Source organism: Phocoena phocoena, chromosome 10 (assembly GCF_963924675.1).
Source record: "Phocoena phocoena chromosome 10, mPhoPho1.1, whole genome shotgun sequence".
NCBI classification, from domain to species: Eukaryota; Metazoa; Chordata; class Mammalia; order Artiodactyla; family Phocoenidae; genus Phocoena; species Phocoena phocoena.
Genome location: NC_089228.1, coordinates 44,194,885 through 44,215,642, shown reverse-complemented (window position 1 = coordinate 44,215,642; position 20,758 = coordinate 44,194,885). Strand labels below are relative to the sequence as shown.

Below are 20,758 nucleotides of genomic sequence, written 5' to 3'. Positions count from 1 at the left end.
AGTGGTTGAGAGTCCGCTTGCCGATGCCGAGGACATGGGTTCGTACCCCGGTCCGGGAAGATCCCACATACCGCGAAGCGGCTGGGCCCATGAGCCGTGGCCGCTGAGCCTGCGTGTCCGGAGCCTGTGCTCAGCAACGGGAGAGGCCACAATAGTGAGAGGCCCACGTACCGCAAAAAAAAAAAAAAAAAAATTCACCAGGATACCACTGACTCCAGGCCAGCTTTCTCACCTCATCCTTTTAACCTGACACATTCATGCTGGACAAATGTTCTCTGCAACAGAACCAAAATCTAGCATGTCACGACACCCTCCCTTCTTGAAGCAGATGTTTCAGTTTGTACTCTCAGTTCTATGATCTACTTGCCTGGCTTACTCCCCAGTGATGGCAACAATAACAACCATAATAATAGCTAACATCTATTGGTACTTATTACGGGCCGGCTGCTGGGCTGAGCCCTGGCAGACCCCTTTCAATGAGTCTAGTCCACAACGCTGTGAGGCTGGCACTGTGTTACACTCATCTGGACCAGGAGGAAAGCGAGGCTTTGGATCCTTGCCCACAGGCGGGCAGGGCCAGCATCAGAACCCAAACCAACTCAGCCACATCACCCCTCTGTCACAGCCACACTGGGTCACTTGCCCTGCTACCCTCCTGTGGACCTTCTCCCCATGGTCATGTCTGTGCATGTCCAGCACTAGTCACTGTTTTCATCCATGTAGCAGTGGTATGAGGGGAGTTCGTTGATTATGCTTTGTGGCACCTTATGAATTCCCTAACAGCCCCCAGTTTTCATCCTGGACTCAGGGTGTGGGCTGGCCCCCGTTGTCCCACCCTAGAGCCCTGAATGCCAACCGGCCTCAGTGCCCACAATAAGATTCCCTTGCTGCTACACTCTTCCTTCTGGATTGAGGCTCCCAGAGGCCACAACTGTCCACATCACTTCTCTGAACCTGGCTTTGAGAACAGTCACTGGAGGTCCACTGCAGTAGGCACAGGGCTGCCTCGGTAATTACTCCCAGCACTACCCTAAACCAGCAAAAGCTCTATTTGATGGATAGTAGACTTGGGAACAGAGAGCTAGTATGGGGCCAGGCCAGGGTTTCAGCCAGGTGTGTATGATAGCTGGCATTCTTTCCACAACACCAGAGGTCCTGAGTGTAAACCAGGGGACAGGCCTCTGGATGGCCAGGGGAGCCAATTCCCACTGCCATCTCCCAGCCCCTGGCCCACAAAGCAGCAGGACCTGCCCTGGTGACCCTCTGGAGGGGCCCTGCAACTCATTCTCCCGTCCCAGCCCCTGGCAAGCAGGACACTGCTATGGGTTGAGCTATAGCCCGCTCCTGTGCTGGAGAGGGCCTGCCCAAGGCATGAAATCCCCACAGCCACAGAGGTCTCATCCCTCCAAAGGCAGCCTCCACGCAGTGAAAAGCAAGCTGTTTAACTTGCTTTTCAGCTCACTAGGGAACCATAATCCATTCCTCCTGGGTCATTGTGGACATCCTGCTTTGATTGCACCCTTTATATCTTTAGTTTTAAGTTTTCTGACCTCCGTAGTTTCAGTTGAGAAATCTGTCGTCACCTGAATTGATCTTCCCTTATAAGAAATATATTGTTTATTTCTGGCTGCTTTCAAGATTTTTAATTTTTTCTTTAGTTTTTAAAAGTTTAATTATTATGTATCTTGCTATGGATCTGAATGTCTTTGGTTTTCCAAGTTGTGTGTTTATTTTTCCAAGTTGTGTGTTTATTTTGGTTTTCCAAGTTGCGTGTTTATTTTTCAGGGTTTCAAGGACATATTCTGGCATTATTCTCAGAGAATGACCTTTTCTCCTCAAAATCAGCCAGTGAATTTATTTGGTTTTTATTTCCCTGGAGCAGCTTCTAATTTTCTCCGCTCATGCTTAAAAAAATCCTCTACTGCAATAAAAAGTGTAGCTGGAATACTTTTATGAGTGTGATTAGAAATGATGTCCTTGTCACAGGAGGTGCCATCCTCTGGCATAACTGCAGGGACTTGGCATGGCTTCCCAGCTGTGCCATCAGAGCTGGAGCCATCAGAGCCAGGGGCTGTGGGCCGCACTTCGTTATAGTAAAAGAAATTAAAGTTCTTATCAGCAGAGCCTTCTAACCATGGGACAGACACCATGGTGGGCACAAATCATCCTTCTCTAATCCTTTAGCAACCTTCTAAGCCCAGTGTCATGAATTCGCATTTTTCAGATGAGGAAAATGATGCTCAGAGATGGTTAGCAACTGGCCAGTAGCCACATAGCTGTTAAGTGGAAGAGCCAGTGTAAATGTGCCAGTAAATTTTTAAAAATTATTTTATGGCAGTATTGCTTACCTATAGTAAAGTGCACTAATCTTAAGTGTCACAGTGAATGTTTACATATGTGCACACACGTAAGATCACCACTTAAGTCAATGTATAGAACATTCTAATCACTCCAGGAGGCTTGCTGGGTCCCCTCCCATTCAGTAGCCCCTTTTACTCCCAAGGGCCATCACTATTCTGGTTTCTCTCATCATAAATCAGTTTGACCATTTCAGAACTCTACATCAATGGAATCATACAGTATGTGCCATCTGTATCTGTCTTCTTTGGCTTAACATCCATGGTGTTCATCCATAGCGTTGCGTGTATTGACAGTTTCTTCTTTTTCATTCTATCTGATAACACACAGTGACATGACATAGCCTACCTACTGAATGGTGTATTATTTTCCCAAAAGTTAGAGATATAAGCTAAATTGATTAGAAGCAATAAAAAATTTTTAGTGCTTTATGATTGTACCTGAAAGGCACAGCTGACAAAAGTTATTCAGCTTATTTGGAATTCATTACACTTCCTGAGTTTACAAGGCCATTCCTAGATGTCTCTTGAAGAGTCTCATTTTAGAGGTTAAACAAATCATCTGAAGGACACACAGTCCCAGAAAATGCAGGTGTCTTCGTGTGGTTTAATTTGAATGAGGCTCTGGAAGCTACTTGACTGGGGAGTTGGGGGGTCCCTGGGTCAGTTATTTAGAAAAAAATGAAATATTCTTTTCTTAATTATCTCATATATTCACTTATACTAGTGTAGACTATAAGCCTTTTCAGTTCTTTCCTTACCAACAAATTCATAAATACTCCCCTGACAGGGCTGCCTTTGAATTGCAGAAGCCATAATGTTCTCTGATGCTTTTATGGTGATTCTGAGAGCAATTCACACCTTAGGCAGGATTCCTAGGAATACTTCTGACAGTACAGCTTACACAGCCCAGGCTGAAGTAGCCCATTTATATGGTAAATGCGTTGGCCCTCCCATCAGGTGATGCTGAATCAGTTTGCCTTCTTTAGGCCACTTGTTCCTGCTCTCGAATGAGAACTCAAGAAATTTAGCAGCAGTAGATTTTTTTTTTTTAACACCTTATTCTTTTTTTTTTTTAATTAATTTATTTATTTTTGCTGTGTTGGGTCTTCGTTTCTGTGCGAGGGCTTTCTCTAGTTGTGGCAAGTGGGGGCTACTCTTCATCGCGGTGCGCGGGCCTCTCACTATCGCGGCCTCTCTTGTTGGGGAGCACAGGCTCCAGACGCGCAGGCTCAGTACTTGTGGCTCACGGGCCCAATTGCTCCGTGGCATGTGGGGTCCTCCCAGACCAGGGCTCGAAACCCGTGTCCCCTGCATTAGCAGTCAGATTCTCAACCACTGTGCCACCAGAAAAGCCTAGCAGCAGTAGATTTTGGTCTTGATTTTAAGAGCCGTTTGTAGTCTTAAGAAATGAATACAGAAAAAAAAAAAAAGAGAAAGAAATGGATACAGCATCATCTTCTATAATAGTTCCTGCTAAACTTATTTGTCTTCATGCTGAATACTCCCTTTCCAAATTAAGGTTTATTTCTCTAGGACCTTTCTAAGGATTTACATCTTGTAAGGTTTCTATAAAGTGAAATGGATGTTCTTTGCCGGCTATCCCCCTCTTATACTGGGATATCAAATCCTTCTTTTCATTTCTTAAATTGATGTTCTGTGGACCTTTCTGAGGGAACTTCAAATTTTTAACCGCAAGGCTTATCCTAGGCTTGTGTATATACTGTATGTATATCTGTGCTTTATGCATAAAAAGAGCAAGATTCCCTCTTCCCTCCAAAGACCAAGTTTGGCCTGGTTGGGGGGGCATTTAGTCCTGTTGAGAATGCACACCCTGGAGTCTGGAGGCAAACATTTGGGTTTGCATCCTGCTCCCACCCTTACTTGGAACAGTAATATGCCTCAGTGAGCTCAGCGTCTACAACTATAACAGGGGGTGCCATCCACCTTGCAGGACCATAAAGTGGAGAGTGTTGGCATCTAATTAGCATTCTTTTCTGGAAATCTACTCTCTGCCGCCCGCAGCCTAGATTCAGCCCTACCTTGCCCGAGCTTTCCAGTCTGCCCATTGCTCCCCCTTCCTTTGTCCAGCCTGCCTTTGCCTCCTGTCCTCCCCTGCTGAACACCTACCTCATGAAAGCCCAACTCAGGCATCCCTTCCTCTGGGACACCTGTCCTTCTGTTGCTCTAACCACGGGGCCCGCACGGGGACTTCAGAGTCTCCAGCAGAGCACTCTTCACTCACAGCTGCTCACACACAGATTCATCTCCAGTTACTATGGAAGCTGCCATGAGCAGTACTGAAATCTGTTTGACTCTTTAACCTTGGCCATTAACGTAGGCCTGGGCACTTGCTAAAGGAGAAAACCAGTGCCTTTGCTTATCAGAGAAATTTCAAAAAGATCAAAATTTCTGGTTAGGCTTTAGCACTTTCACTGCCGTGGCTGGAGTTCAGTTCCTGGTTGGGGCACTGAGATCCTGCAAACTGCTAGGTGCGGCCAAAAAAAAAGAGAAGAATTAAAAAAAAAAAAAAAAGAATAAAAAAATTTTAAAAAGATCAAAATTTCAGGCTGGCCCCTTCCCCATAGTAACTGTCCTGAAATTTATGCAAGGAGGCTTCAAGGAAGAAAGGAGAAAAGGAACATTACAAACAAAAGGCACAGCAAGAACTCGTGTCAAAAAATTATACGATAAACATCGCAAGTGAACACGTGAACAAACAGTTCTCCAGAAAATCAGTGATGGGCAATAAAGAGTTGATTGTTTTAGCACAGGCCTCCTGTGTAGGCTGAACTCAGGAAGCATTTATGGAGGAAACAAGTGAAAAATGTTTAATTTACCATGATGTGTGTCAGTGTGTATTTCCAGGAACAAGGACACTCTCTTATAGAGCTATGTAAAGTGATCAATTTCAGGAAATTTAAAATTAATACAAGACTATTCTACCATTATCCATATTCAAATGGTGTCAATTGTCCCAATGTCCTTCATAGCTATTTCCCCTCACCTCAAGAGTTGATTAAGGATTAGGCATGTCACTTGGGTATCGTTTCTTGTTAGTCTTCTTTAATCTAAACATTTCCTCAGTCTCTTTTTCTTTAATGACATCAATATTTTGAAGACTTCAAGCCAGTTGGTTTGAATAATATTGCTCGGTGTGTCTTTGATGTTTCCCAAGATGAGATTTATTCTAAAATTTGGAAGGGTAGACTGTCTCTCACAGTACACAAATGAAACTTCCCACCAACATTCCTCCATTTTTTTCCCTTAAATTCTTCAATCTAGTCAAGAGATTTGTCAGTTGTACAGCTTTTTCACTGAACAGCCATGGGTAAGATGGGATTTTTCCAAGCACACAGTAACTTTCTTTGACTTGTTGCATCATGGTGTGTAAAGAAATCTCAAGAGCTCATTAACCAAAATGAACTACATGAAATTGACACACAGTGCTGCCAACACAAATAATTCCATTGCCATTCAGGCTCCTTTGCCACATAAATATTCCACAAAGTGTACACCTAGGAAGAATGCTCTCTGTTCAAAAAAGTGAAAACACTTCAAAGAAACCATCGCATACATAATTTTTAATATATAAGAATTTACCCATGCTAATACAATATACACATTATTTTAAATGTCTCATCATATTCTGTCAAGTTGAATGTATCCTAACTTACTTCCTCTGTTCTATTGTTGGACATTTAGATTATTTCTGGGTTTTACTTACAAATAATCCAGTATATCTCATTTTTGTATTGAGAATTATTTTTGTATTAAAAATATTCCATCGTCTCTTTAGGTGTAGGTTTTCAAAAATGAAATTAATGGGTAAAAGGACTTGAACATACTAATGGCTCTTGATACACGTTGGTAAAAGGTTATGCCCATTTCAACTTTGCCAGCAATGGATGAGAGTGCCTTTTTCAATCTACCCTTGCCAACACTGAAGAGAATGCCGAAAAAAACACATTAATTTCATGAGAAAAAAGCTACTTGAAGCATAAATCTCTATTCCCTTGCTTTCTATTGAGGTTCGACATTTCCCCATATACTTGTTAACCTGTGGATGTCCTCATCCCATAGTGATAATTTTTTAATATCATATCTTCTTCAGGGATATTGCAAACCCATTAGGATATCTCTAAAACATACTGTGGAGTTTATACTAAAAGGGCAGCATCCTAATTTATGAATCCTGTGGAATGTGTGGAACACTAAGCAATAAGTGATCAGGTAGAAGTAAGGGATATTTGACTCCAAGTGAAAAGAAATGAAGGCTTAAGTTGTCTCAGAAAAACCAAAGCCAATGCCACAGACATAATCAGGAGATGTGTTTTGATTTCAGTCCCAGGGATAATTTTTCTCTCTCATTCCCCGAAGACAATCTCCCAAACTGGTCTGTGTTAAAGGTAATAGCACAAAACAACAAAATTAGAGAGAACAATTTTTATAATGAAGCAAAGAACTAAGAAGCCAATTTGTTTCCAAGGAAAGTAGGAACGCCATTCCTGAATCAGTTCGACACCAAATGATGACTGACGTGTGCATCTAGGCTCACTGAGAAAGTTCGGTTTCCTCAGAAGATCTTAAACAACCAGTATAAGTCCTTATTTATAATGTTTGACTGAATCTATGCAATAAATGGTCAAGAAGATAAATTTTTATATAATAAAAAGATGACAAAGGGAATGATCCTGTAGTATCCCATTAGATATATAACTTCTAAAATAAGTAATCCATCATTCATCCTATAATAAATTCACTGAAGTTTGTTAATCTCCCAAAGCTAAAAATTTTAAACTAACACTGACAACAGAAATATGTTTTAATGCAAAACATACGGAGAAAACAAACTGACGAAGCACGAACCATCTGATCATAATTAGAGCAGTGACCATTACAAGGGAATTTTCATTTAAAATTCTTAAAATGCTTTTACTATAATAAATAACCAACCAGAACCCTAGGACAGGTAGACCCTTTTTCACTGTGATGAGAAAGAGGAAAGCTGAAGTTTTGGACTACCACCATTTTTACAGTGACTTGACATTACCTGTGTCCTCCCCAAGGAAGCCTACATTCTAATCTGAGTCCCTCCTGTAGAACCACACCACAGACAGGCCCGGGTGCTTGATATAGTCATTTATTTTGGACACAATTGGTTAATTTTATCACATGGATGTCTACCCTGTATTCCTAGTGCCTTAATTTTCTGTGAGCAAGAATTTTTATTATTATAATTATTCATGGCTCCATAGTATCTCAAAAACATATGCATATGGTAGCTACTGGATAAACAGCTAGAAATTAAACCAATGCACCAAAAATGGGATTAATTTACATAGGAAAGGAAAAGTATGTCATAGGCAGTGGGGAGTGAAACATGAGTCTGAAAAGCGGTCATCTCTGCAACTTCACAGAGCTGCTATCCACTATTTTATTGGGATTTCACACAATACACACACAGGTATTCTTCATGTAATTTGACATATACAGTGTTTTAAAATCCAGTTGCTCGCATATGAATATGCTGAAAGAATATCCCAGAGAGTAATATCCTAAAGTAAATCACTTCTAAACCAAGGTGAATTTCAGACTGCACAAGGAGCAGAGAAGCTGATGGTCAAAGTGGATGGCAGCACAAAGTGACCCCAAACACCATCCCCCAGCCAGACACCAGGTATTTAGTCTAAACCGTCTATTGGAAACTAATTTTTTTGTTGGTTTCAAGAAACTGGGCATGTTTTAAAATCTGTTATTTATCTGAAATTTTCCATACTTGATTCAAGTCAAAATATTCCTTAAATGTTTCCCATGATGAATTTGGCAGTACAATGCTGAGAGGTTACACAGCTTGTTACTACATAAATAAACTCTTCTGAGGCATCCTTCAAAATGTAACAGACTGTCAGCCCACAGGCCATGCATCTGAGACACTTTGACCTAGACATACTTCTCTATCAAACGGAGACTTAGAGAAATTTCAAGAAGCAAAACCTGCCCCATGAATCATGGACTTCTTTCCTGGACAGGTTCTTATGATGGACTTGAATAATATGGAAAAACAGGAAATGAATTCAACTTTTGCATCTTCTTTGATTTCAGACAATAATAATCCCAAGACTCCTGGCGATGTCCCCACAAGACATCATACAAGATTGAACCAGTGAAATTCCCAGCTTCTCCTCAGCATCCTCTTTCTGCTAACTTTAATTAAACAAGTTTGGGTGTGTTCTATCTGCATTAGACACACTGAATGTAGAAGACAGCTTAGTAAACCTCCCCTTTCTTAAAAAATAATGCCGATCAATCAATCACTGTCGACCCCACCTGTTTGAAGAAAGATGGTGCCTCCAGTTAGCTGAGACCCTAAGGGTGCACTTGGCCACTCACCTTGCCTGCTGGCAGACGCAGCAGATCCACACCTTCTCGTGCTTCTGGTAGGAGCAGCAGCTCTTGCAGACGTTGAACTTACAGTCCCCACACCGGCGTTTGGTGTTGACAAGGAAGGTGAAGGGTGAGCAGCAGCGCATACAGCAGTGCTCCACGAACTTCTGGTGCTTGGAGAGGATGCTGCACTTGCTGCCTTCCTCATCCAGCTTCTGCTTCATCTTGCTGGGGAGCCAGGTTGGGGAAAGGGTGAGGAGAAGAGAAACAGCACATCAGGTCAGGGGGCTCCCTCCCTAAAGCACGCCACCCTGGCCCTCCCATATGGCAAGCTGCCATGTAGGATCTTCCTGTAAAACACAGAAAGATCAATGGCATGACATAATATCCAGAGAGGAACCCTAATGGTGGATTAATTCTGTGTTCTTCTATATGTCATATTTTCTATAAGAAAGCACAAAACCTTATTACTTATATTTCAGACACTAGATTTAAATGCAAATTATTATAAAGCTAAGCACATTAAAAAGAAATCCTTTAGCTTAATTAATGTCTTTTTAAAGGAGCAGGAGATCATTTATGTTAAAATATTAATCCTTATAACAGCCCTGCTGGGAATATGATAAATGCAATCCTGGCCCTTAATATCCCTGGAAACTGAAGCACCAGGGATTTTAAAAGCTTTCAAATCAATGTAGTCAATAAAGATTCTCTGGGTGATGGGCTAATCCTAAACACTGGTGACTCAGAGTTGGATAAAAGTTAACCCCCTTCTTCCAAAGAGCTCGTGGATGTTCTGGGCACACAACTGGTCATAGTAATGTAAAACACAACACTGCATGCACTTTTCTCTACACTCTGAGGAGGAAAGGAGAAACCCTAAGAGGCAAGGATCTACCCCAAACACACTGAGTTACCCAGGATACAACTGACCGGAAGTAACCAAGTTATTCTACCTTGGCAAATTTGAGTTGTTTTTTCCTGTTCAAAGATGCACACCCACAAAGAATAACAGAAAATAATTTTTGTTTCTGTATCCATTTTGTGATTGTGCAGTTCACCCCAGATGAATCTATGATGTATGTGGCAAATATTTTCTTTCATTTTGAACTTGTCTTTTCAACTTTGCTTATTGGTGTCTTTCATCATTTAGAAGCGTTTAATTTTTCTGTAGTTAAATCAGTCAGTCTTTTCTTCTATGGCTTCTGAGTGTTACATCTTGCTTATTACTCCTCCCACCCTCTACCAACCACTAATCTACTTTCTATTTCTTTGAATTTGGACATTTAATATAAATGGAATCATACCATATGTGTTTAAGGTTCATCCATGTGACAGCATGTATCAGAATTTCATTCCTTTTTATGGCCAAGTAACAGTCCATTTACAGATGTACCATATTTTATTTATCCATTCATCGACTGATAGACATCTGGGTTCTTTCTACTTTTTTGGCTATTTTGAATAATGCTGCTATCGACATTCATGTATAAGTTTTTGTGTGGACGTATCTTTTCAATCCCAGGAGTGGAATTACTGGGACATATGGTAATGCTAAATGTTTAAACTTTTAAGAAACTACCAGAGTGTTTTCCAAATTGCTGCTCCATCTTACATCCCACCAGCAACATATGAGGGTTCTGATTTTTCTGCGTACTCGCCAACACTTGTTATTGTCTGCCTTTTTTATTATAGCCATCCTAGGGGGTTTGAGGTGGTATCTGATTGTGCTTTTGATTTGCATTTCCCTACTAGCCATTTGTACGTAGTCTTTGGAGAAAAGTCTATTCAAATCTTTCACCCATTTTAAAATTAGAATATTTATCTTTTTCATCATTGCGTTATAAGAGTTCTTTATAATATTCTGGATACAAGTCCCTTATCAGATATATGATTGGCAAATATTTTCTCTTTCTTATATTAAACCTTATATTTTATTAGTATTTTTAGGTGCTTTTAGTACAAAGAAGGGCTGCACTAGCTCATCCCAGCCTGCTACTAGAATGGGAAATCTACATATGGTTTTATAATCTAATTTTTCACTTAACAACAACACATCATAAACATCTTTCCATGAAAATTCAAAGAGTGTTTGTAGCTTCAGCTTTCAGGTCCCCTGAGCTGGCTTACATGGCTGCCAGTATACGCACAGGGCTTTCTGCTCTGCACTGCGGTGCCCGATACTCATTTGTTTCTTGAGCATTAGAAGGGGAGACTACATCAGGCCAGCTGATAATTCTACAGGGTAAAATATTGTATATGTATACTTGGCTGAACAAAATATTTACAGGGAAACAGGACAGAGGTTTTTTTTTTCCTTAAGACATGAAGATGTTGTTATCCAGTCCCTCAGATTTAGAATAGAAGGTGAGCTAAGTTATCAACGGGTCTGACCTCTGTAAACAATATAAGAACAGCCTCAGCAATTGACCTTCTTCTATTGATATTTCAAAGACACTGAATTAAATAGGATAAAACACCCAGGAAGGAAAGTCTTTAGGGATCAAAAAAAGCTCTGTGAACTCAATGCGCAAGATCACTTGAGCTTTATGAGTTTTGTTTCCTGATACACAGGACTGCAAATGCCAATGGCATTTAAAAACTCACTGAGAGTCTAGTGATAAAACTGTACCAATTCCTCCAAAGTTTGTTCCAAGCAAATGGAGTGTTTTGAACCACAGGCTCAGTAGAGGAATAGAATGCCCTTCTTGTGAACCATCTCTCACTTCTCAGATTCTACTGCCCTATAGTACCTCATGGGAGAGGTCACTGAAGAATTGTATAGGATAACCTATAGTGGCTAACTACAGAGTCAACCAAGAATTATGCAAGACCAGGTACCTGCACTGAAATGTCCTGGGAAGGACCAGGCCCCCAAATGGTCAGCCACGTGGGAAAGAGTGATGGGTTTAGAGTCAGTGGCTGGGGTGTAGAGCTGAGCTCAATCACTTCTCAAAGATCCCTCCAACCTTTCTGAGCCTCTGCCTTCTGAGAGGCAACAGTAATTCCTACTTCGCAGAGTTTCCAGAGATTTTAAGTGAGCAAATCAACAATAAGCAAATAGTACTTTTCATTTTGATTAGCAAGAAATCCAGTGGTCTCAGTACCCATAACATTTGATCACACTTGTTTCTATGTCAAGAAAGTTTTGTGATAGTATCTGGGCAAAAAGGCTCAATATGTATTTGTTGCTTGAGCACTGAGTGTTAGTGGGTGTGAAGTGGCATCTCACTGTGGTTTTGACTTGCATTTCCCAAATGAGTAATGATGTTGAACACGGTTAGTCTGGTCTTTAGCAATGTCATCTAACATCTGGTTTAGCCTCTTCCCGATACATCACTCTGCAACCGACATATGAAAAGCTTATCAACATTTCATGGTTTCTGGGTCCACTGCAATGCCAGTTCTGATTCTCACCATGTGTTGAGAATGCATGCAGGCTCAATGGGGCTAGAGTGTCATAAGTTAGCTGTGTCTGCCATAGGTGTAGCAGGGACAGTGATGGCATATATGTCACTTGTTTGTTATCAGACAGACAGTAATTCTAGCCCATAGCTATGAGCCACCACTCCATGGTCACAGGCACTGTTGTCTAGATTGCCAATTATTCACTCAGTTCACACTCACTGAGTACTTACTATTCCAGGTGCTAGGGATAAAAAGAAAACAGGACATGGTCGCTCCTCTTCATGAAACATGTATTAAAGTGGGGATTCAAAGGATTACAAACTAAATAAAATATAAAACAATTTTAAGTTGTAAGGTGTTCTATTACAGAATAATCAGGGCACTTAGACTAAGAATGACATGGCAACCTACTTTAGACTGGGTGGTGACAAAAGTCTTCTTTGGGGAGGTGACATTTAAGTTGAGACTACAGGTTGAGAAGGGGCTAGCCCAATAGGAAAAAAAAATAGCATAAGAGGCAGAGAGAACAGCAGAGGAAAAGAGCTTAATGTTGGGGAAAGGGGAGGGAAGACAAGACACAGGCCCTGGAAAGGAGTTTGGATCTTATCCTACGTTCAGTGGGAAGTTATTGAGGCTGGTGAGCAGAAACAGAGCAGGATCCAATTTCCGTTGTAATAGCACCTGCTGTTACATTAAGGCCAACTTCTAGGGGGCCATGTGTGGAAGCCTGGAGAGCAGTGCATTCATCTAAGTAGCTGGCTGAGGTTTGGACCAGGGTAGGAGCAGAGGAGATGGAGAGGAGTGGACAGATGCATGGCACACCTGCTGAAGGATCTGACATGGGGGCGGAGGGAAAGAATGAACCAAGAACCATTCTCAGGTTTACATCTTTTGTGGAGAGTGAAGCGGTTTGTGGAGCAAGGGAAGACTACAATAGTAGAAGCATGTTTTACTGAAAACTGTGAGGCACCTAAAGGGATTTGCCATGTGGACAATTGACAGGTGTTTGTGCATCTCAGAGGAGGGATCTGGGCCAACTGTGTAAGTTTGGGAATTATTTTCAGACACACCTCCATAAATATAGGAATGGATGAGTCACCCTAGGGAAGAGAGGGCAGCAAGGGGAAAATAAGAGTGCATAGAAACAAGCCAGGGAAACCCCAAATGTTTAAACTCAGGCTGAAACTTGAAGAGGTGAAGCTAGACAAAGAGACTGAGAAAGACACCAAAGGAAGAAGGTGTTTCAGAGAGAGAATGGCTGACTGTGCCTGCCGTGAAGGCAGAGAAGTGTCCACTGGATTTGGCAACAGGGAGGTCACAGGTGGCCCTGACAAAAGCAATTTCACTGTGAGGGGGGTAGGGGGAGTGAGGCAGGAGCTACTGCTGTGGACTGCAGGGTGAACAGGAGGTGAGGTAGTGGATCAATCACGGAATGACTCTGCCGGTAATGTTATAAATGTTAAGAGCAAGGCTCCAGAGGGTGAACCCAACTGATAGGAATAATAATAGTCATAATAATTTAAAAGTATGTTTTGCTTTTAATCTGTCATGGGTAATATCACTCTCTCACTGTGTAATTTCAGGCAGAATCATTTTGCTGCCCCCTGATGGTGTTATCAAAATTCATTCAAGGTTAATAGAGTTCACTGTGTCACAGTACAGAAAATAAACACTTAAAGATTCCCTCTGGATGGTGAAGTTAATAGACACACACCAAATACAGTGTGATTACCAGCTCTGAAAGGAAGCAGACCATTTTAAACCAGAACTTTGGACGGTCCCTTTAGCCCCATAAACCAGAGCATCATGTTTCATATGAGCATTGTCTGTAAGGAGTTATGGGAGCTCCATCAACCTGAATTCCTTCAGACAGCTTAATAAACAATGGATGCTGGGGAGAGGGTGAGGGGCGCTGGCTCTGCTCCTGATGGCTCAAGGGGGTGAGGGTTGGGATGGTCAAAACCTTTCTGTATATTGAAACATTTTTGCTGGTTACCATCACTATGTAAGAAGAATAATGATACTGAAAAATTTGGGGGTCACTAAAGAGAGTCATAGTTTATATTTAACATGTTCAACCTCTAATCTACGAAGGAATTTACCATCACAATTCAGAAAAAAAGATGGTAAAATGAATGCACATTTACGTAAATCACCTCTATGGAATCCGCTGAAGTTTAAGTAAAAAGAATGGAAACAGACAGTAAGCTCCATGTTTCATAAAACGAAGGAATTTCCACAACCTGCCACTTCTAAAATAGACTATGGAAGAAGTTTAGTTATATTTGGGATCTGGAGGGAAGATGGTGAAATCAGACACACATCCATCTTGACCTTGAGCAGAGAGAGGTATCAAAATACAAATGAGGGCACCCTAGAGGCATTATAATTCTTTCCTTGAAAAGAAGAATGGCCAGGTCACCAGAGAAGCTGGGACCTTCACCCTGTGGACTCACATCAATATCACAGTGTATCAGAGTTTCATTACAAGCCCAGGCTGGCCAGGAGTATGTGAAAAAGAAAACCCAAAGGGCATCTAGCCTGCAAGAGGGGTCACACCTCCACGGTGGTAGGCTGATCAAATCAGATGGGAAATGTCTGGGCGGGACATCTCCAGCTGTAGCTGATTACCATCCCAGCTCAGTTACCTTCCAGCATCGTCCCTCTCACCTGCAAACAGCTAGGTCTGCTTTCCCTCCTGGGTTTTCACAAAGCAGTTATTCAATCACTACCTTCACAACTCAAGAAAGTAGGGAGGGCAATCATATTACCCACCTCCTCAAATTAGCCATAGTGCATGAAACAGAACAGACCCTCCATTTAACCGCTATGAATGACCTCACTTAAGCAGTAGCCCAAGAGGAATGGAGATGTGGGGGCTGAGAATAAAAGAGGCTGACCGAGAATGTTCTAGATACAAAATAAAAAATACAAAATAAAGCAAGCTTTCCTTTCCACCAACCTTGCCTCTTCATTGACTTTTTAAAAAATTAATTTATTTTATTTTATTTTTGGCTGTGTTGAGTCTGTGTTGATGTGCGCGGGCTTTCTCTAGTTGCGGCGAGCGGGGGCTACTCTTCATTGTGGTGCGCAGGCTTCTCATCGCGGTGGCTTCTCTTGTTGTAGAGCTCGGGCTCTAGGTGCACGGGCTTCAGTAGTTGTGGCTCATGGGCTCAGTAGTTGTGGTTTGCGGGCTCTAGAGCGCAGGCTCAGTAGTTGTAGCGCACGGGCTTAATCTCCACGGCATGTGGAATCTTCCCGGACCAGGGCTTGAACCTATATCCCCTGCATTGGCAGGCGGATTCTTAACCACTGCGCCACCAGGGAAGCCCTTTTTGACTTTTGAGTGGCAAGCACCTAGTCCCACTTTTCATAACAGATTTTGGCTCCCAACGTGAGGCCATGCTCTCGCGGTATCTGGCTCCCCAGGTTTTTCCTGAGTAGAGCCGCCGGCCATGATGACATGCCGGGATGGTTGTGATGAGCCCCCTGCTTGTGGCTAGCTGATCCTGAGAGGGGACTTGCGGGGATGTTCCTAGTAGGTGCTGAAACCATTTGTTTTGGGGATTCTCCCTGTTTCTTCCATGTTGGGCACTGACTGCCAGCATAGGCTCTCTCCTTGGTGGAACAGAAACATGCATCGGAAAGAGCTGACAAGCTCCAAGACTAAGTCTACTGGTGTGCACCTGGGCAAACTTCTCTTTTGAGCGTGAAGTGCTATTTGGGCATTTGAGAGTTGAGATCAATTGTGAGCACGAGGTGCTATTTGGGCATTTTGCCAGTTGGTGCCGATGTGTGTCTGACGTTGAGGACCCTTTGTGTTGGGGAAATATTTGTTTGGGACTCCATATCGGTTATCGTCTTGGAGGATTTGTGACAGTTCTGTCTTTTGGTGTGTGAATGTGTATTCCATTTGTGTGATTGGTATTCTCATTGCCTTTTGTAAAATGGGAGATTCAGGTTCAATTCAGTAAGAAAAATTTTAGCTATGAACCTATGACTAAGAAAAAGAAAGATGATTTTTTTTTTAACACAGTGTAGCTAACAGTATTCTTCAGAGAAAATTGGTTAAGATGAAACTCTTTTGAAACTCCAAAACTGGTTCTTTTTGCATATGCAGTTAGAGAAAGCTAGCTTGATAAAAATACTGTTTTCAGAATTCTGACCCTGAGAGAACAAAAATATGCCTAGGAGAAAGCTTGAAGTTAACTCTTATCGTGTCCTTGAAATGCAAACACAACCCATTCTGCCTGACACTTCAGCCTTGGGTTAATTAGTAGAACTTCAAAAGATGTTTGGGTTCATCACTTATTTGCAAAGCAGAAATAGAGACACAGACATAGAGAACAAACGTATGGATACCAAGGGGGTAAGGGAGGGTGGGATGAATTGGGAGACTGGGATTGACATATGTACACTACTTTGTATAAAATAGGTAACTAATGAGAAACTACTGTATAGCACAGGGAACTCTATTCAGTGCTCTGTGGTGACCTAAATGGGAAGGAAATCCAAAAAAGAGGGGATATATGTATACGTATAGCTGATTCACTTTGCTGTACAATAGAAACTAACACAACATTGTAAAGCAACTACAATAAAAATTAATTTAAAAAAAGATGTTTGGGTTCATTAAACACACATCTTGTACCACATTAAAGAGAAACTGTGCTATGAGAAAAATGTATGTTTTTAGAGGTTATGGAATATGTTCTTAAGTTTGCCAATAAGAAAATGCTGATATAACAAACAGTTCAATGACTTGTTTCTTGGTGTTGTTAAGGTCTTTTAAAGGTTAAAAATTGTAATATGTAAAAATGATAAGGGAAGCATTTCAGTGTGTAAAAGCAAGTAGGATATGTGTTGTCGGTGAGAGAAGGTATAAAAAAATGAAAATATTTTTGCTGAGGGATAGAAGAAGGATTAATTTTGTCCTAAAGCTGGTTGTTTCTGGATGGGAAAAAAAGGAGAAAGAAAGTGATAAAAGTTTGTAAAAAAAAAAAATGAATTTCGAGAAAAGAATTTTGTACGTTGTTAAGATAAAGATTAGATCAAATTTAATTAGATAAATGAATTTTGTTATTAACAGTAAGCTGATGCGAGACTGAGTTTGGTTTTCTCTCTGTTAAGAGAACAAAATTTTTCTAAACAAATTAGGATTATTTGGTATGTTAAATTATACAGAAAACATTGTCAAATAATAATGATAAACATTCTTAGGTTATATAAATATCATTAATATAAGTGTTCTAGAAGTTATATGACGTTTCTAAAATTTGAGTATGTTCTGGCATTATATTTCAGTCATACTTCTAGTTATAAATTGTCTAGTGAAGTTGTCACAGAGTAACTACTTATGATGTGTACTTGCTGGCTTTACAGTACATGTGCTAAAAGCACATGTACAATGTTTGTGTGACAATTGGGTATAATTGATAAAATGTATAGGCTATAAAATGTTTCCCCATCAGCATACCTCTGTACTGGTTTGTTATGTCTGATTAGTTTTCCCCCAACGTGAATAACTAGGCCAATATATAAACAAAAAGTAGGCTTAGCACCAAGGGACATGAACAGACCCAGAGCTGGCAACTGAGCCACTCTGGCAATGTTGGAAAAATACATTGATTATCAATGCTCTCATGGAAAGATTTGCTATTAAAAAGGGAAAATGGTGGAAGAAATTTTCCCATATTGAGGTATGGGGAAGTCATCCTGGCTTATACATGATTAAATTAAACTTTAGGTTAACCAAAACAGCCTGTTTCTGGCCTATTAAACATATATTGTACATCTGCTTTAACCACTAAGGAAAAAAAACACAATCAGAGAATAATACAAGGATGCATTTTGATTATTATCCTCATTGTAATATGTCTGCTAGTTTTCAAATGTTTGTCCAAGTACTATGACAAAGAGAGAGGTAATGTTTTCACAATACAAAATATTGATGCTAACCTTGTAACTCAAGATTATTTACAACTCTATGTCCATTCCCCAAATTAGGCAGGACTATGCCCCACTTCAGCAGGAAGTAGCCACAGCGGTTGTTGCCCCATTCCCTCAAAGATTTGGGGAAAATTGGAAGAGAAATGAAACTAAAACCAAGGTCCCCTGCCAAGTTTATGATTAACCTCTCTATCCAAAACTCCCTTTCTGGTTCTGTACCTGTCCCTCCTCAAGACTGAGGAATATCAAAGAAAAGGTGGGTTTGAAATGGAGCAGGACCCTATGGTCCTTCCCCCACATGTTTTCCACCTGCCTTTTGTCTATGGAAAAACTTTAGCCAGAGAATAAGTTTAATCAGAGAAGTGATAAAATGCAGAAGCAAAGGAAAGCAGTCAAGCAAGACTCAATAATAACAGTTTTGTCATTAAGCAAAGTCAAGGACATTTACTTCCTCCTCAAGGGCTATAGATAATATTCAAAGCCATAGCCTTTGAGCTGTTTTATAGATACTGAGAACTCCACCAGGTGGAAGATGTTAACTACACGATGACCAGACTGTAGCCATGACATAAGCTGCCACATGAGTCCGCACCCCCCACCCCTTTGCCAGCCTCTGAAATAAAGCAAACTTCTTTCCACCAGCTGTGCCTCTTTGTTGGCTTTCGAGCGGTAAGCAGCCAAACCCCACTTCCAGCAACAGTATGTATATATTTTAATATTTTGAAGCCAGCAGTAGGTTAACCTGAGCTGACCAGGGTCACTGACCACTGTGTGCTGGGCAGATTCACAAGAAAGCTGTTGCTGCTGTTTACACTGGACAGAGGAGCATAACTAAAGCTGTGAGACAAGCCGGAAATAGGGTGACCATGTATAACTACCAGTCCATGTGTCTCTAGATCCCCATCATATTGTGAAATACGTATGAAAAAATATATACAAAGTAAACTGGATATTAACATTGTTACAAGACCACATCTATAAGTTCTGATTTCAAATAATTTTGCTCATTAATATGGCTTCATTTCATTATTTAACTCATGGGATTTATAAGTAAATAGTTATACATTTGAATGTGAAGTAAATTTATGGAAATAAAAAAGTGCTTTTATGTCTTTACATACTAGGAACTGGCCTGAGGTTTTATTTTTCAGATGGTTCCTTCACTTAGATTAAAAGTCACTGAATGAGGATGCCTTGAGGCTGTAGCTTTTGAGCTTTCTCATTTTATGTATTTAATTGTTTTTTTTTTTTTTTTTTTTTTTTTTTTTTGCCTAAAAGAGCTTCTAAAGTTGGACTGGGGATTTTTTATCTTCCATATGCCCCAGGATTTCTACTTTCCTGCTTCTGATTCTGTCAGTAAAGGTTGGTTCATGAAACCATTAAACAAAAAAGGGAAAGAACTCAGGACAGAAACTGCATCCACCTTCAGCTGCTGCAGTGCTTTGCCTCGCCTGGGTGTAATCACAAGGCAGGTGTCTGGGTCCACACAGGAGGCTTGGGCAAACACGGTGGGAAGTGACACTGTCCCTGTGAGAAGAGGAATAAGCTCAAAGCCTGGCTATGATCTTGGTGCTATGTTAAGGTCAGACATGTGTTAACTTTCTTCCATTCTCAGGCAGCCTAAGACACTGAACCCAGAAGCAAAACCCAATCCATGATTGATGCCTGGTCATTGCAGAGGAGGAAAGACAGAGGGAGGGGAGGGAAGATACCCATTCTTCTCTCCTTCCTCATTGACAGAACACTGAGTTTGAGCTGAGCCATTGCCTCCCAGAATCAAGACCAGGCTTCCCAGCACCCCTTGCAGCTACATGCAGCCATGTGACTAAGTTCTGGCCCATGACATAAAAGTGGAAGGGAGGTGTGTTACATAGGGTGCTTAGAGGGAGCTCACTCTGCCAGAAGGGGCTCCCTTTTGTCTTTCTGCTTTTCCTCCCCCATCTCATTCTGTGTTCATGATGGCATGAGCTCTAGCTGCTAACCCGATCTATGATTTGACCTTGGGAATCGGTGTGGATCAAAAACAAAGGCTCTTGGGTCCTCAGTGATGTGGGGGAGCTGCCACACTAGTCCTGAACCCACCCCCTGAACTTCTTCTATGTGAAAGAGAAATAAATTGTATCCTGTTTCAGCACTGTTTATCTATTGTTATTTTAGGGTTTTCTCTTGTACACCGATAAATCTGATTCTGAGAAAGGAGAGCAGGGCAAGTGTCAAGTAGAGTGAGAGCAAAGTAAGGATGGGAAGGGGAGGCTGAGTGATGAGGCAGAGAGTGGCAGGGTTCTGAGCAAGATGGAATGGAAAGGAAAGCAGGATGACACAAGCAGTCCATAACGAAGATCATTTATCCCCAAAGTGGTGGCAGGGCCAGGGGAGGGATGTCAACTTGAAGCTGCCACACTGAGCTGGCGAACCAATGCAAAGCACAGCATTGTATATAGAAACACGCTAAACCCACCACAGAGTGGGGCTGGGTGTGAGGATGGTCTAAAACTGACCCAGTTGTAGAGCAACTTTCTTTGCAAGGGCTTCTGATGCCTCCTAGCTCACTGGCTCACTAGGGGCTGCTCTGTCCTTCTCTTGGAACCATGGGAAGCACAGAGGCCTGTCTATCAGGAGCCCTCATTTCACAGGACTGTGAGGTCTATAACTGGTCA

General features: G+C 41.4%; 1 protein-coding gene across 3 annotated transcripts in view; it reads right to left on the bottom strand.

The window, feature by feature from the left end:
• The window catches only part of MYRIP (myosin VIIA and Rab interacting protein), a 177,845-nt gene that overhangs the window by 103,613 nt on the left and 53,474 nt on the right, over positions 1-20,758 (bottom strand). For 2 of the 3 annotated variants that reach the window (XM_065884663.1, XM_065884664.1), the window contains exon 2: positions 8,751-8,972. In XM_065884663.1, coding sequence (XP_065740735.1) covers positions 8,751-8,972 — 222 coding nt within the window. Of the gene's footprint in view, positions 1-8,750; positions 8,973-20,758 lie in introns of those variants that run through there. The other variant, XM_065884665.1, reaches the window with a different exon arrangement.